This window comes from Tiliqua scincoides, chromosome 4, assembly GCF_035046505.1.
Source record: "Tiliqua scincoides isolate rTilSci1 chromosome 4, rTilSci1.hap2, whole genome shotgun sequence".
In the NCBI taxonomy this organism is placed as follows: domain Eukaryota; kingdom Metazoa; phylum Chordata; class Lepidosauria; order Squamata; family Scincidae; genus Tiliqua; species Tiliqua scincoides.
In genome coordinates this window covers 96,462,048-96,478,725 of record NC_089824.1, presented here as the reverse complement: position 1 = coordinate 96,478,725, position 16,678 = coordinate 96,462,048, and the positions used below count along the sequence as shown (strand labels likewise).

Sequence of the window (16,678 nt, the reverse complement as noted above, 5' to 3'; positions counted from 1 at the left end):
ATGGGAATCCCAATCCTATTTAACTCCCCATGTGGTGATGCAACGATGCCAACATGGCATTTGTTCTCTTGCCACAGGGTACACCCCAGTAGCTGCCATGTGTCAGCTTGGACCTGTACCAGCTCTATAGCTGGCACAAACCTGCACTGAACTGTGAAGCCAGATCAGGCTTGAGAATGGAGTTAGAATTTGGTGGGCACTGCTGCAGTCAAAACCGCCCCCTCCCAGGCCTGATCCACCCTCCTCCCTGCCCCATCTCCTCCCCTTTCCATCCACCCCCCCACCCGCCCAATAGGATTGGGCTGCCCATTTGCTTTAAGTTAGAAAGTTCTGAGAATGTGGCTTTTTAAAAAAAGTTTACATTTGTTATGCAAAGTGTGGCCAGTCATGGGATTTTTTCAAAGAAGTATAAGAAAGGCAAGTCTTCCTGCCCAGGGTCCCCTGGCTTACCTGGGTTAGAGGAGGAGGAGGCAGGTGGCAGAAGGTCCCCCGTGTCGGGTGGCCACAGCAGCTGTAAGGGAGTGGGGGCAGAGCAGGCTGAAGCTTTGCCCCTCCTGGTGTTGGGATGGGCAGGGTTGGCACTGCACTCACCTGGGCCACAGGTCTGCTGCCGGGCCTGCTGCCATAGCAGACCACACCTTGGTGCCATCACCCTGGTGGCCTGCCTGCAAGTGGCCAGGCCAGAGTCCCCTGAGGATCTGACAATGGGCGGGTGCTCATGCCAGGGAGAGCTAGGAGGGCCTCTGGCAGCCATCCAAATCCCCCAGGTGACTGGCCTGGGGAGGCAGCACCCACCAGGGGCTTGGTTCGAGGGCGGCACTTCTCTTAAGCCAGCAAGCTAGTGTGGGAGAGAGGGTGATTGGTCTGAAGAACCAAAGTTATGGCCTTCCTTGAGCATCTTGAGTCCAGTTCTAGTGTCAGACAACTGAACTAGGTCACACCTGTTAAGGTTCTTTGTAGTCAGGTCCCTGTGTTCTGCCCAAGTTGAGCAGGTTGCAAGAAACAGCATACACAGCAGAGTACTTTCAAGCAGCAGTTGTATTTTGAGCATGGGATAGCACAAGCAGAGTAGTCAATAAACAGTCCAAGTCAGCATGAAGAGCAGTCAGTCCAATGTTAACACATCCAAATCAGTTTCCCACAATACACAGTCAAGGTTCAGTCCAAGGTCAGTAATAACATATACATACATATTTATCCAGCCTCCACAGTCACTGGCAGCAGTCCCTCAGTTGTCTCCAACCACTCCCCTACTGCTGCACTGGAGGTTCAGCATACTAGCCCTTAAGTGGTGTGGTCAGCCAATCTGGGTAGGCTTGGTTACACCCAGGGTGTGGCTGTTACAGGTGTGTGCTGATTTTACTGACGCCTGCACCTGCTCCTGGACCAATTCGTTAGCTGTGTTTCTGTCTTACTCAGAACTCAGAGCTAACAACACCCTCCTAGCATGCACCCAGCACCATGTACACACCCAAACAAACATGTCATGCATCAGTAAAAAGGGCATGTCAGACAACACAGTACTTGTGTATTTATGGTACCCCTGTAGATTTATGCCACAAGTGGATCTGTATCATCCTTAGAAGCAGTAGTAGTAAGGAAAATATTGCTGCACATCAGGTGCCAATGTTAAAATGATCCAATGACAGCACAACTTCCACTAGCCCCATTCTCCAACAGTTAATGACATAGGTCTATGGCTGAACAGTGATGCAAACCCAGGTCTCCGCAATCCAGGCCCAACACTCCAGAAACCACACTAGGCTGCTCCCAAAATGATCTCTAACCTGGTATTTTATGCTATAGCTTAGATGAATGATGAAGCTTTCAGCAGGACATTCACTTGGAGCTTTTTGGAAACAACTGCATATATGTCATTCTTTAATAGGTTTTCATGAACATCCTCAAGTATGATTTACTAATCAACTTGCAGTCCAAGCCTGGGCTCCCAGGTCCTGATGTAGACCCAGAGGCACAACGAAAAGCCCTGGTGCCTGTCACTTCTGGGCTCGCCCAGAGGAGAAGGCACTGGCAGCACCCATGATCCGGCTGCTGCTCCCATCTCTTCTCTTGTGAGGTCTCTCACTTGAAGGGGAAACCCCTTCAAGGGGATTTTCCACAGGAAAAGGAACAGGGTTGCAGCCAGATCGTGAAGCGGTCACCACCTCTTCTTTCTCCAGGCAAACCCAAAAGTCACAGGAGGCACTGGGGAAGAAAAAAATTATGCCTTGGTGTAGTGCCCAGGACAGGGGCCCCTCGGACTCTGTTATGCCTCTGTGTACACCCATTCCCCTCCCTCCCTCCCCCCAATCTTGGGGCACGTTTGAGGGAACAGTTCACTTAAACCATACAAAGAACTGAAGAAGGAAAGTACAGTTTCTGCTCAGGTACCATTCTGCCATCTTCACTGTATGCAAAGCTAAAGTGAAAACAACCAGGTTAGAGATAATTGCCCAAGCAGTTCCTCAGTGCTTTTGCATATTCCCAGGGAAAACTGTTCAAGAAAGCATGTTAGGGTCAGGTACTGTCCACAAGTATTAGTTCACCTTTAATTTGACATATTTTAAATGGATCAAGCCAGCAGGGGTCATGTTATGTGCATTTTTCGAAGATTAAGGCTGCAATCCTATCCAATGTTCCAGTGCCAGTGCAGTCATGCCAATGGGGCATGCCCTGCTTCCTGTGGTGGGGAGGCAGTCACAGAGGTCTGCCAGAGTCACATGTGTTCCCTTACCTAGAGGCGCACTGTGGCTGCACTAGTGTTGGGAAGTTGGATAGGATTGGGCCCTAAGGCTGCAATCCTTACCACACTTTCCTGAAAGTAAGCCCCATTGAACAAAATAGGACTTACTTCTGAGTAGATCTGGTAAGGCTTGTGCCCTAAGTCACTAAAAGTAAAAATAAAATAGAACATCCCAAAATGGCGGCCTTCCTTACTTTGATTTTGGTAAATTTTTGGATATGTTGATCAAGATAGCCTTCTGTATATAAAAACCTACATTTTTTTTGTTGCTGTTAGTTTGGGTTTGCCATTTTTCCATACAGCGTGACCAAATGAAGTAAATAGATGGACAGTGTGCTAAAACAGTAATTTGTACCCACCCAATCTAATGATAGCATAATTGTTTCTATGTTTCTAAAGTATGACTCTAAGGCACATTTGAGCCCTGGCATCTTTATTTCAAGAAATTAACAGTTGGAACTGATATCTACAACTCTGATAGCGTGCAATAAATTTTGAGATTCTGAACATTTTAATATACTGAGGGCAAGCTAATGTTTCATGTAAATGAGGGGAACCAAGAATTGAGAAACCCTCAGAAGATCAAATATGTTTTATGGCACACTGTCAAAACATATTTTCAATACATAGTGAATGTTTGACCATTCTAAGATAGTTTCCAAGAGTATTTGAGAACAACGAATTATCAATAATCCAGCATTTATTACTGCAAGTTCTCTAAAACATTAATTTTATTCAGAATCTGCGAGATAACACAACAATTTACAGAAATTTGTGTTTGAGAAAAAAAGTGCATTTTGGGAGGGGAAAAAGTGCTATATGAGGTTTCAACTATCAATATATAATGTATTTATTCAGCCAATCAAGCATATCCATTCTTGCTTCCTCCATGTAAGGCACATCTTTAGGCCATGAGTCCTCAGGCTTACCCTGAGCAAAACCATGATGTTGTCCAGGATACACTTTGATTTTGTAGGGCACTGTACAGTATTCTTTCAGCTTCTGCTCCAGTAAAGTGACCTGCAACACAAGATGAATTAATCATTTACTATAAGTTAAAAATTAAACATTGTTACTTGAATTCCTTGGCAATTTTCCAGAGGATTCCTCTACTTCAGAATGTACATTAAAAAAAATGTTTTTTACAGATACTCTAAGACTTGTAGCCCCAGAACCAGACTTGGACTTTTAGTCAGTCCCCTTAGACACATTTCAGCAATACACTTTCCCAGTTATGGCCGTGTCCCTTCTTCATAGAAACAGATGCAAAATAATATTATATATGAAAAATGTCTCTAAGCATTCACAGAGTACCTCTTCCTCACCATGGAGCAGCTGGAGTCTGTACTCAAAACACTTCAGATGGGAACGTCAAGGCAGATACCATGCCATGGCTGCCATGCAAATCTGAGTCACAATCATCATTGCCATCATCTAATGTTTTGGAGTCACACCTATTGCTCCTATGGGAATTTCCCACTAGAATGCCTTTCAGGTAATTTTCCATGTCTGTCACCAGAGGGCCACGTAGAACGTCTGCAGATAGGACTAGTCTGACCCAGAATTTAAGCAAAACCCATTGGACAACATTCTTGCTGGACAAAATTCCTGCTGGGGTTTCACCCTTAGTCTGTGTTCCCTTAAGTGTGAACTTGAATCTATGTGTTTCTCTAACCATCAGAAGCTGTACCAGTACCTTTGAAATGCAACGTGTTAAATTCCTGTTTAGTACTGTATGATCCGGTTTTAAACTCCATGTGCCTTTTATGGGTAGAACTTTTGCTTCCTTTCTTGATTTCTCTCAGGATCATATGCCTGAATTGTTCAAGGCTGTAAACCTGCAACTCCTGAATAAATTTATGGTTTTGTCTAATGCCTTTTGAATCTGTTTTGAATTGCATTTGCCCACGGAACTCCTTGCTACATGCCTGTTATTTTGCAATGTGTCTTTTTTCTGTATGGTCTCTGTATTGCCTTTGAACTTATGTAAGCATATTGCTTGCTTGAACAGCTTGCTTGAACAAAGGACCCATTGTTTTGGGTTTTTTTTTGTTGGCATCCTTCAGTCTCAGAAGACTATGGTGTTACGCTCTGAATGGTGGTTCTGGAACAGAGTGTCCTCTCCAGTGCGCGAAGCCTGGGTAAAGTAGGTATGGAGGATAGGCTGTTACCCATGCAGCAAATCCCCCCTCTCCACGTCGCTGAAATGGTCCAATGGAAAGGCAGAGGCCAATACTAAAGACTTGCTTTGGTAAAGCAGTCTTTAGTAGTCTAAGGGGCCAATCCTATCCAACTTTCCAGCTCCGATGTAGCCACAATGCACCTGTGTGTTAAGGGAACATGTTTCCATACCTTGAGAAGGCCCCAGTGACTGCCCCCACCACAGGATAAAGCGCACCCCTCACTGGCACAACTGTACCAGCACTGGAAAATTGGATAGAATTGGGCCCTAAAGCAGTTGGGTAAAGTAGTCCCCTTGCTTTAGGTAAAGCAGTTGGGTGGGATGACTGCTCATGCAATCAGATGACTCTATGACATCAGCAGATAGATTTAACACACAGGAATGCTCTTGGTTGTTGCCGCTGGTCTGATGCGCCATGTTGGTGTGTTAACAAAAGCTCAGCCACCTCTGGCTGGGATGCAGAAACTAGAACACCACCTCTTGAACAGTATGAGTAGCAAAGGATAGGGTAAAATCTAGCAAGCCACATATGGAGATTTATTTTCTTTTTTCACTTGTCTTTTAAGCTCTGTGCTTATTTACAGGCAACCTCCTAGGTTTCGAACAGCCACAGACTGCGGCCTCCAGAAGCACTTTGCTGGTCACTGCCAAATCACTTCTGGGTGCCACACATCGCTTCCGGTGAGTAAGGGGTGTTGTGTGGCATGGGGGGATTATGCACACCCTGGATGGTGCCCACACTGGCAACGCTACTGCCTTGTGAACATTGTGGGTCCTCTTCCCTCAATAAGTCACTTCGCAACATATAGATTTTGAATGCACAGTTGGTTGTACTGATAGTCTCCAGGTTTGACCTGCACTTGATTCTCAAATAAGAATTCTTAATCTTAGCCACCTGATCCAGCTTACCATGTGAATTATATACACTAACAGCACCGCAATGAATCTCAAGTCAAGTCCTGAGTATCTGCCCCCACAACTCAACTCATGCATGTCCAAACTTGAGTTAGTGCCCAAGTCAGTGACATGCCTGATTCCAGTGTATGCAAGTCAGCAAAACACACATATTTTTGTGATCTGGATTCAAGTCATGTGACTTGAGTTCCCATCCCTGCTAATGGCCCAATCCTATGCATGTCTACTCAGAAATAAGTCTCATTGCATTAAATGAAGCTTACTCCCATGAAAGTGTGTATAAGATTGCAGCCTAAAGTGCCAATCCTATCCAACTTTCCAGTGCTGATGCAGCCATGCTAACAAGGTGCATGCTGCATTCTGTGGTGGTGGGGCAGTCACAGAGACCTTCTCAAGGTAATGGAACATTTGTTCCCTGACCTTTGGGCTGGATTGTGACTGCATCAATGTTGGAAAGTTGGACAGGACTGAGCCCAAGTCTCTGACACTTGTACTGGTTCCATTCCTGAGGTCTGTTCCAAAGTCAGAAAGTACGTACTTCCCCTGACTGTTCCTGATTCGCAGTTGGTGGTTCCAGCTAGTAAACTATTTCACCAGGTGCTGCTGGCTGGCTTACTCCTCCCACCTGCATCACGTGGGTAAAATCATTCACGTGATTTTTCAAAATACATAGGGACATGGTTTGATTCTTTTACTCCATTCTCTGTCTTTTCTATTTTAATTTTTAAAATGCCACACTTATGTACATCAGGTATTTCAAGCTTCAAGGAAACTAGAATTTTTCTTTTGAAAAAAATATATGCAGGATGCCAGTTTACAAATGACAGCTCACCTGATCAAGAGAAATGGTGTGATCTTTTTCTGCAAAAGCGAAAAATGTAGGATTCAGCAAATTGTACCTGTCCTCAGAGTTCCTGATGATTCCTGAAACATATTTAAGGGCAGTGCTTTAATCAAGCAGTATGCTCTACAAGCTGAATTGCAAATTCAAAGAACAATGGCTTCTGTTTATTTCAGCAGTATGTCTCTGGGTTCACAAGGGTATTTTAACACTATACAAATGCAAACATAAAAGTCATTTGAGATTTAGGCCATTTGATTTGTGCTGTTGTGGGTGAAATGCACTCCAATACCAGGGAAATCCTACATTCCTTCATCATACTGGACAATGCACAATTTGCCTCTGAAATGAAAATAGCTAATCTTTAAGAATATTGAGGTTCTAAGCATATAAATGACAATGAAATCTGTTGATTGACTTTAGTTTAAGAGAAACTAAATGCATTATGTACATAGTGGGGGGGAAGAGGAATGGACATTTACCAGTACATGTCTATGGAACTGTGGATAAATATTTTTTATGAACCACTTGCTGATTTATGCATTGTCTGCCTGCCCACAATGAATGAGCACTGGTTCTATCAAGGTCAACTAGGAATGTGGATCACAGAATCCTTGGAAGGTGAACAATAATGGGTTAAATAGTGTTTCTCAAACTGTGGGTCGTGAGCCAATTTCAGGTGGGTCTCCATTCATTTCAATATTTATTTTTAATATATTAAGACTTGATGCTACCATGATATGTGACTGCATTTGGGGAAATGTTACAGACCTGTCCTTTTAACAGGCTACTATGCTTTTAACAATGACAGTCAATGGGGCTTACTCCTGGGTAAATGTGGGTAGGATTGCAGCCTAGGATTGTTAAAAATGTTCCTGCTTGATGATGTCACTTCTAGTCATGACATCACTTCCGGTGGGTCCTGACATTCTCATTCTAAAAAGTGGGTCCCAGTGCTAAATGTGTGAGCACCACTGGGTTTAAAAAAAAAGTACAGTAGTAGTATTTTTTTGGTCAGAGAAAGAATAACTATCTTGAGTATTGGGAGCTGATTGTCAAAATGCAAACTAAGGGGAAGAGCTGGGGTTTTTTTGGTTTTTTTTTTTGTAGGACAGGTGCTACTTTAAGACTGCCATTCCCAGGGTATGTGCCTGCCTGCTGTATCCCCATATGCTCTGTCCATATTTAAACAGTCAATGCAGAAACAGTAACACCATACACTTCCAGTCCAGACTCCCTGTTTAAAAACCAACCCTGTAAAGTTTTCCACAGACCTTTTGGAAAACTGGAGAGGGCAAAATAATATCATGATATATCAGCCTTGCAGATAAACACACAGAAGTTACCAGTTCCAAGGTCTTTTTATTAGCCAACTCATCCACAGATACTTGTTAGTCATACGTGACCTAATGAGGAAAATAACCAACTTGAGCAAAGTTTTCCTGTCTAGTCATTTGGAGATAATTCTTACAACAGATGACCAGTAATGGCTGATTACGAATCTGAGACACATAGTTTGTATAGCAATTGGGTGGAACACACTGCTAGTCAAAAAGCTATTCAGATGGCATCAATCTTGATTAAACTAATAGGTTATTTCATTCCTAAGATGAGAGGGGAAATGACCAAGGCCTCATGCCTTTCCATTATTTTCATTTTATTCCTGCAATGTTTAGGAAATTTTAGCAGCTGGGAAAATATCTATTTTTATTTTCATATTACCTAGATACTCATTTCCCTTGTCATCTGGTCAGTTGATGAACTGACCATATATTGCTGAAATAAATAGTCATATTGAAAGAAGGGTTTAAATATACAAAAGCATATGAGCTTGCTGGACTTAACAAGCATTTTTCACTACCGTAGAAAGACACTCCAGCCTTTAATTCAGGGTTTTTCAGCATCAAGTGATGTACGGCCATTCCACCCCAGGAAAAGCCGACAATACCAATCTTCGTTGCTTTGTACTTCTCCTTTAGACACTTGATGATAATGTCAGTTGTCCTAAGACACAGAAACAAGAACTGAGACATCTGTGGAAAAAGCTAAAAAAAGCTGCAGTATTAGAAAAAGTTTATTCCCCACCTTCCCTTGTTGCTAAAAAAGCATTTTAAAATGCTCTTTAAAAAAAAACACTGGCCAGTTAAATGCTGCATTTTGTAAGTGTGGCATCTCTAGCTGTCTTAGGGCCCAATCCTTTGCTCAGCGGCACGGGTCCATGCCAGCCTCACTGCCGGGCTCCCGCCAGTGCTAGCCCAGCGCCGGCCAGCACGGGGCAGTCGCCCAGCTTCTGCAGCCCGGTGGTCTCCTGGACTGCGGAGCTGCAGAACGGTAGGCAGGGGTGGAGACAGGGGTGGGGAGGAGGCGTTCCAGGGAGGGGGGGAGGCTGGCAGGAGCAGAGAGAGGGGGGAAGAGGCATCACGTGGAGGTGTGATGTGGGGAGAGGGGCAGACTGGAGGCGTGCCTTGGGGGAGGGATGGGAGGTGGGTCTGTGGAGCTCTGCTCCGCAGGATCCAGGGCACTCGCGCAGGGATGCACGCCCTACACGAGTGCCTTTACCTTACCGCTGACATTTTGGTGCCAACCAATGGGACTACTTGGTGGTAAAGTGAGTAGCCCCCTTGCGGGGCTGCTTACCTTACTTGGAGGAAGGGGACAAAAGTCCCCTTCTCCCGAGGCACCTCCCACGGTAGCTCAGGAGGTGCAGGATCCGATGGCAGCCCTTCTTGGTGCCGCTGAGCCTGGGTGCCCCAGGCAGCTCAGGATTGGGCTGTCCAAGTGCAATCCAAATCAGGTGCTCAGCCTGGGAGGGTCGCAAACGTGCTGTAAATGCATGCCTCTTCGGGTGTCAGCTGGGCCGGCACAAGTATGTGCACTGGCCTGTGGAGGTTGGCTTTTGGTTGGCAACCTTCAGTCTCGAAAGACTATGGTATAAGCCTACAGCACCCGGTATTCCCAAGCGGTCTCCCATCCAAGTACTAACCAGGCCTGACCCTGCTTAGCTTCCGAGATCAGACCAGATCAGGCATGTGCTGAGCTTGGCTGACATGAGGGTCTGTGGAGGGCGTGGGGGGGGGGAGTGAGGGAGGATGGGGAGCAGGCAGGAAGGAGGCATTTTGGCCTTCCCATTCCAGTGCAAGTTAAGATTGTTCTGCCCAACTTCACTCTAGTAGTCTTGAACTTTGGAATTCAGGAACTGATTTTAAATGGCAAAATGCACATGCAGTATCTCCTGTGGTTTCCCCCACAAAAAACATGGATGTGACAATCAAGACATCATCAAGGCCCCATTTCTGTACTTATTTCTGTAATTATATACTGTATGTACAAACATAGAGAAAGGGACACTTATTTTTTCAAGAGGGAAATCTAGTTATATTTTTCCATTTGAATATTTGAAAGAACAAGTGAAGGAAGAAGAATGACAAGGATTGACCATGTTGTAATGAAGCAATGCATAAAGCTAACTTTAAAGAGCAGCTAAGAGATAATTAATCCATATTAAGCAATTTTGTGCATGCATCTTAACCTGCATCATATTTTAAGACAGACCTGTACAGTTTGTGATCCACCAAATCAAATTCTACTCTCATTCACCATGTAATGAGAGCACCATGACTCATTCTTTTTATAATCCTAGGCCAGAAAATTCATCCAGTGCTCAGTGGATCAATGTACATAGCTGATATGGTGCATCAAAAGTTGTGTAGGCCTCTTTTAGAACATCTTAGCCCATGTAGATAGAACATTCCCAAACTGAAAACGTAATGATGAGAATACAGATATGTTCTTGGCATAGCACATTGAAGATGCCACCCTATGCAAAGTCCTATTCATGCTTTGAGCCCTTTGAACAAAATGCAGCTTGCTTCTGCAGGCTTCTGAGATATGCATTAGATTGCATGGTAAGCAATCTAACACTGCATGATATGTACATGGAAGGGCCTTGTTTTAAAATTCCAGTAATACCCCTCCTCCTTGGTAAAATCCTTGATTTTCCCTATCTGTTGCCTATTTTTCCTTATCTGTGGACCCTCCCAATCCCTCAGATATTTCTGTTAAGTGTCAGCCTCCTAAAAAACCAGTGCAGTAGCTAAGATCCTGAAACTCTCTGAATCCAATGCTATTGCAGGGAGGCCACTTCTTCGCTCCTTCACCTCACTGAATTAACTGCATGTTTCTTTATTAAACAGAAATAAATGTAATAAATAAAAACAATAATTTAATTAATAATTTAATAAATCAATCATTGAACAAATAAATAATAATGTAATAATAATTAAACTAATAAACCAATTATTTAATATCTAATAAACAAATTATTAATTAATTATTATTAATTGTCAATAATCATAATGATAATAATTAATTTAATTAATTCAAGGTTAGTAATTTAATTAATATTTAATAATAATTAAATAAATCAGCTGAAGTAAATATTCATCTTACTTGTCCACTTTCGTGGGTTCGTGGTGTTTTAACCAATCTGCAAAATGCTCCCAATGATCACTCGTTGTCCAAGGTGGTTTTCCAAGAAAAAAGTCTGGGCAGATAGTTCTGTGTGGAATAGCAGTAAAATGTTTCTTGGAGAGTCTGTTGAACCCAGTTTAATTTCCCATCCTCTTACAAACATTTTAATAAAAAGAATAAGTCATTATACTGTACTAACGTTACACAATCAGAAACTTAGGCAAGAGTAAAACACTGTTCCTCTCATTTTTCAGACTCAATGGACATATTTGTAACTATGTATTGTCAGAAACAAAAAGGTAGAGCTAGACCAAAGTGGCCTACCTCACAGGGAGGCAGGACCAGGAAAGTGTTCTGGCTTTCCCAATCTAACTACTACAGCAAAAACATTTTTTTTAAAGAGACAGTCAGTAAAATAATCTAACAAAAGAGAGCTGTGTTGATTATAATATGTTAGAACAGGGGTGTCTAAACTTTGCAGTAGGAAGGCCACATAATCTCTCTGACACTGTGTTGGGGCCAGGAAAAAAAGAATTAATTTCCATTTTAAATTTGAATAAATTTTCTGTTATCCCGGGTTTTCTGCTTCCTCCCTCTAATTGCCCAAGCCCTGTTCAATAACTCATTCGTGTCTTTTTTCATTATTCATGCCCAATTGCTATCTCTGCAAAGTTTAGCCAAAACCTTAAAAAGAAGGAAGCTTAAGAACAGTAATCTGAAATGGCGGCTGTTTCTGAAAATATGGCTAGCCTACACTAAATAACAGAACGCCAGAGATGGGGTGACCAAATGTCATAACCGCAAAAAGAGGACAAGGCATCCCAAAATGTAGGACAGCCAAGAAAAATGTAGGCCATGACAAATAAAAGGCAAAAACACTCATGCAGTTAATTTAAACACTATATAACCTATTATTTCATGCAGTTAATTTAAACACTATATAACCTATTATTAAACTTAAAACTATATTACATATAATTTATTACATTTAATTTATTAATTACAAGAAGGTTATGCGCCGCGTCCGCACAGGGAAAAGGAGGATATTTAAGTTCTTTTCCAAGACACAAGGCTAAAAAAGAGGACATGTCCTGGAAAAAGAGGACATCTGGTCACCTTGACCAGAGATATATGTTGGCCTACCAAAGGAATTGAATAACCTCCTGTTCTGCTGCCTGCCTGGGATTGCAAAAAATAACAAGAGGAGAAAGTTACTTGGGGTCTTCTCAATGGTCAGGCTCAGCTTGACACTCCCTGCCAAGAGAGGCCCACCATGGCTCCTCTCCAGATTTTACTCTTCTTTTTAAAGAGGACTTTGCCACACAGGGTCTTTCTTGGTGAAGTCCATGGGATTTAAAAGTGCTTAACTCTGGCTGAATTCTGTTCTTGTACAGTATACAAATTGCAAGTCAAATATTTATGTTAGTCAAAGATTTTAGTGCTTTTTTCTTTAAAAAAATTTGAACACCTCTCTACCTTAAAAAAGAGGGGCAAACTAAATGCAATGCTAAACAAATTAAAAATCACTCTCATGCCCCCCCCCTTAAAATAGCAGCTATGCAGCAGGGATCTGTACTGGGACATAGCAGGTGAGCAGGGGATCAAACCCCCCATGTGTCAAAAATTTCTGCCAGAAAATTTCAGGGGAGTGATTAAAAATGGTGCAGGAAAGAGGGTTCGCATTGTTTCCAGACTGTGATTCCAACTAGCTTTGTGACCTCCCATGGCTGCTATTTTAAAGGGAAAATAATGCAACAGTGATGATAACATAACATCTTGCCTAGTTTGGTTCTAAATGAAACAACAATTGTACAACCACATATAATTTTATATATGAAAAACTATGTACTTATAGTTATGTACGTAACTAAACAGGCATTTTTAAACAAAAAAGATTGCATACAGATGCCATTCTCTTTAGAAATGAGCTATATAACATTATATGCTGTTCCAGTCAGGAGTTCCTTTATTGTACCTTGAAAACTTTCCAAGGCCCCTCTGGATGCATAATGTATTCCAATGTGCTGCCTGATCATTTCCAGTGGGCTGGATTATAGTGAATCAGGGAGGCAACTTAAAAGTAGTGCACATATCACAGTTACCATAAGAATGCTGCCAATCTCATCTTGGCTGCAATGTTTTCAAGCATTCACCATCAACATGCTCACCATAGTTGTGTAATGAGTCTCTGTGGCTCCTTTGCAGATTCTTGGTGGCTGTTGGGATTGTGGGCTGAGTGACATGCAGACTGTTTGCAAGTCAGCCCAGCCCAGATGAGGCTGTAGCTGACCATGGAGAGGTTGTTTTTACCAACATGGTACCAGTAGCATGTGCTTTGGCCCCCAAGAACAATCCATGTGTGCTCATTAAGGCATATTGTGACTTTGATATGTGCATTACCTTTAAGTGGCCTCCTTGATTCACTAAAGTTTGGTTCATTGGAAATGAACAAAGTTCACAAATGATCCTTCTGTATGAAAACTACCATAATAATGAAGCATTGTCAAATTCTGGCCTAACAACTTTAAAAGAATGTGAAGAAAATAGGAAAGAACAGATTGCTTACAGGAATCCATTAGCTGCAACTATATCAGCAACGAATCTGGTATCTGGAAATTGCCATCCATATATGTCATGCACCATGATCACAGCTTTGTCCGTGTTGTAAGGGGCTTGGCAAACATATGCATTGACATTCTCAACTTTTATTTCATTACCACGCGCCACATAATTGCTTCTTCTTCCGACTTCATACTGAAAAGGTAAAGCTTCTTTACTAGCCATGAAAAAACTGAAATGGAAACAAACAAGAATTAAATATGATTAATTGTAAACATTTCTAAACAATAAACATTGGAAAAAATACCATACAAATCAACAGAAAAATAAGATAAATATTAAACCTGGATGATCAGAATTGCTAGATTCTTGTCCTTGTCTAGACCTTGTCTAGAATTGACTAGACCTTGTTCTTCTCCCTATAAAGTTGCACAAAAAGGAACACGTTTCCACGTGCATCTTATATATATTTGTTGATGGATCTACTGTATATATTAAAATGGAGACTATGAGTAATTACAGTGATGGTTATAATAATAGTAGTGATTATGGAATGCCCTTCAAGATCCTTGAAGAAGCAGTAAGCACTGTAAACCAGGAACAGAAAAAATGAATTGCAACAAGCTATAATTACTGATCCACATGCAAATCATAACCCTGTTGCCTTATCTTGAAAGGCTGGCTAGAGGGCAGGGAGCATCAAAGCGACAATGGCTGAAAAGCCTTACATTTTGAGTCAGGAAGGTGAAGCCCTGTTCAAAGGCAAAGGAGAAATATTGAGCAAATGATGACTAACATAAGGACTATTCACTTGCCTCCAGGCAAACGGTTTGTCTAATGAAAGCGGTTTCAATGAACATTTTGATGTAATCAACTCTAACAATATATTGGACAAGAAATACCATGGAGTTCATCCAAACTGCTGGTGAGGAATAAGGGGCAAAGCATGTATTTGCAACTGGCTGAGGTTGGCCTATTCAGACATTATTTAGGGTTAGTTACTGCCTTGTTTCATGGAGGTTAGCACTCTTATAATGCATTTCATCTTGCTTGTCATTCTGAACTGCCTCAGGCATTGTGGAGCAGTGGAGAAGGGCATAAGTGTTTTAAACAAATCACATGTAAAATGAATGAATGAATGAATGAATGAATGAATAAATAAAGGACAAACCCTTTATCAGTGCATTCAGTATATAATCCGTATAATCAGGGCATTCAAAATAACACTTCCATGAACGGATCTGTACATTGTGAATGCACACTCCCTCTGAAAACAGCCCTTGCATATGGCCCTTTGTGTGAGTAGAATGCCCCTTCTGTTCTTGCAAGAAGCTTGCTATCACCAAGTGCATTTTCATTCACTGACGCATACTGGCATTCCTGGAGGGAGGGCAAAACGCACCTGAATGCTGGTGTAAAGTGCCTCCCCTCCTGCAGAGCAGGGAGAGTGAAGTGGAGGAGACCCCTCCACTTTGCTCTTGCTGCTCTGAATGGCTTTGCAAGTGAGGGGGAGGGACTACTTTACACTGGTGTTCCGGTGCCTGAAAAACTTAGCATTTTGCCCCCCCCCCCCCGCCCACTCCAGGAACAACAGTGTGGACACATGGAAACCAGCACACAGTGGAGCTGCAGAATCATGTCCCATCACCTCTGAATATATTACGTGCATATATAATATGCATAAGATAAGATATGATAGAATGTCTTAAAGCCTGATCCATGCTGACTCAGCGCTGGTGTGGGTGTCACAAATCTGCCAAAAGGCATGTTTGTGCCACCCAGGGAGTTAACAGTGCCAGCAAGGAGGTCTGCACTGCCCCCCAAAGAGCCCTGTCTGCCAGCAGAGAGCAGGTAAGTGCTGAGTGGCATGGGGGTAATGTTCCTGGGAAGAGGAAGAGTGGAGAGAGGGCAGAATGGGGGAAGGACAGGCCAGAGAGAGGATGGGACTGCCAGAAGCCTCCTCTGCCAAATCCTATCCCTCATGTCAGGCTCAACCAACATGGGGACTCTCAAGTCTGTGCCAGCAAAATAGCTGACGCAAACTCAAAAAGCCCCATTGAGCAGGCTAAGGCTTTACTCAGGGGAAGGGGACAAAAATCCCCTTACCCCAAGAAGACCTCCAGTCTGCTCAATCCCAGCACAAGATGCAGTGGTAGCCATTTGGAATTGCTGCTCCAGTGCTGGATAGGATTGGGCTGTTAATATGCATAGATTATGTGCATATATAATGTGCATTATGTAATATCTTATAAAATGATGTTATGATCATGTATGTATGCACAGTAATATGTGGTGTTTTTAAGTGCTTAAGCAGAAGCACACAGAAAGCCTTGGTGCGATGGCAATTGCGGGCAAACCCTCCCTTGTTGGCAAACCGACAGGGATGCTAGTTCCCAGGCTGAAGTGTGACAATAGCTGATACAGCACTCTGTGAAGAAGCACCCATTGTTCTCACCCCTGTATGAGATTCTAATGTGGCTTTATCTGAGAACTGAATGTAGCTGTTAATGTTGCAAGTACAATAAAAATGCAGGAGGAGGCTAGTAGAATCAGCTTTTCTCTCTCTCTGCTTTGAATCTAAAAGTCTGTCTCTTGTCTCTTCCTTGGCTCCTTGATTCTTTCCTGCACTTATCCAGCAGCCTAGCCCGGGGGCTTGGTTGCTCCCCCAAGGGTCACTGCAACAGTAATATGCATTAATGTGCACATATATGTGATGTAAAGTCTTGATGTGTGTAGATTATGTGCACATATAATATGCATAAATGTGCGTTATACATGTGATTATAATGTACATAGATTCTGAAGAGCAGATTTGCTCATGGTAGCAATAGTTATGGTATCCAGGGGAGGGAAGAAAAGTCCCATTGTCCTAAGTACAACATTTCTGCATGTCAATGCTTTGCAAATGTGATGTCCCCACAATACAGACACAACTCCCAGAAAAGACAACTGGCCTGTGTAGAACAAA

At 42.6% G+C, this 16,678-nt stretch overlaps 1 protein-coding gene across 1 annotated transcript; it reads right to left on the bottom strand.

Moving 5' to 3' along the window:
* Positions 1-3,577: 3,577 nt before the first annotated feature.
* Positions 3,578-13,935, bottom strand: LOC136649619 (carboxymethylenebutenolidase homolog). Its single transcript, XM_066626396.1, has 5 exons — positions 13,718-13,935; positions 11,131-11,238; positions 8,543-8,685; positions 6,673-6,764; positions 3,578-3,763 (listed from the first exon to the last, which is right to left on the bottom strand). Exons 1-5 carry the CDS (start codon positions 13,933-13,935, stop codon positions 3,578-3,580), a joined length of 747 nt encoding a protein of 248 aa, XP_066482493.1.
* Positions 13,936-16,678: the final 2,743 nt, after the last annotated feature.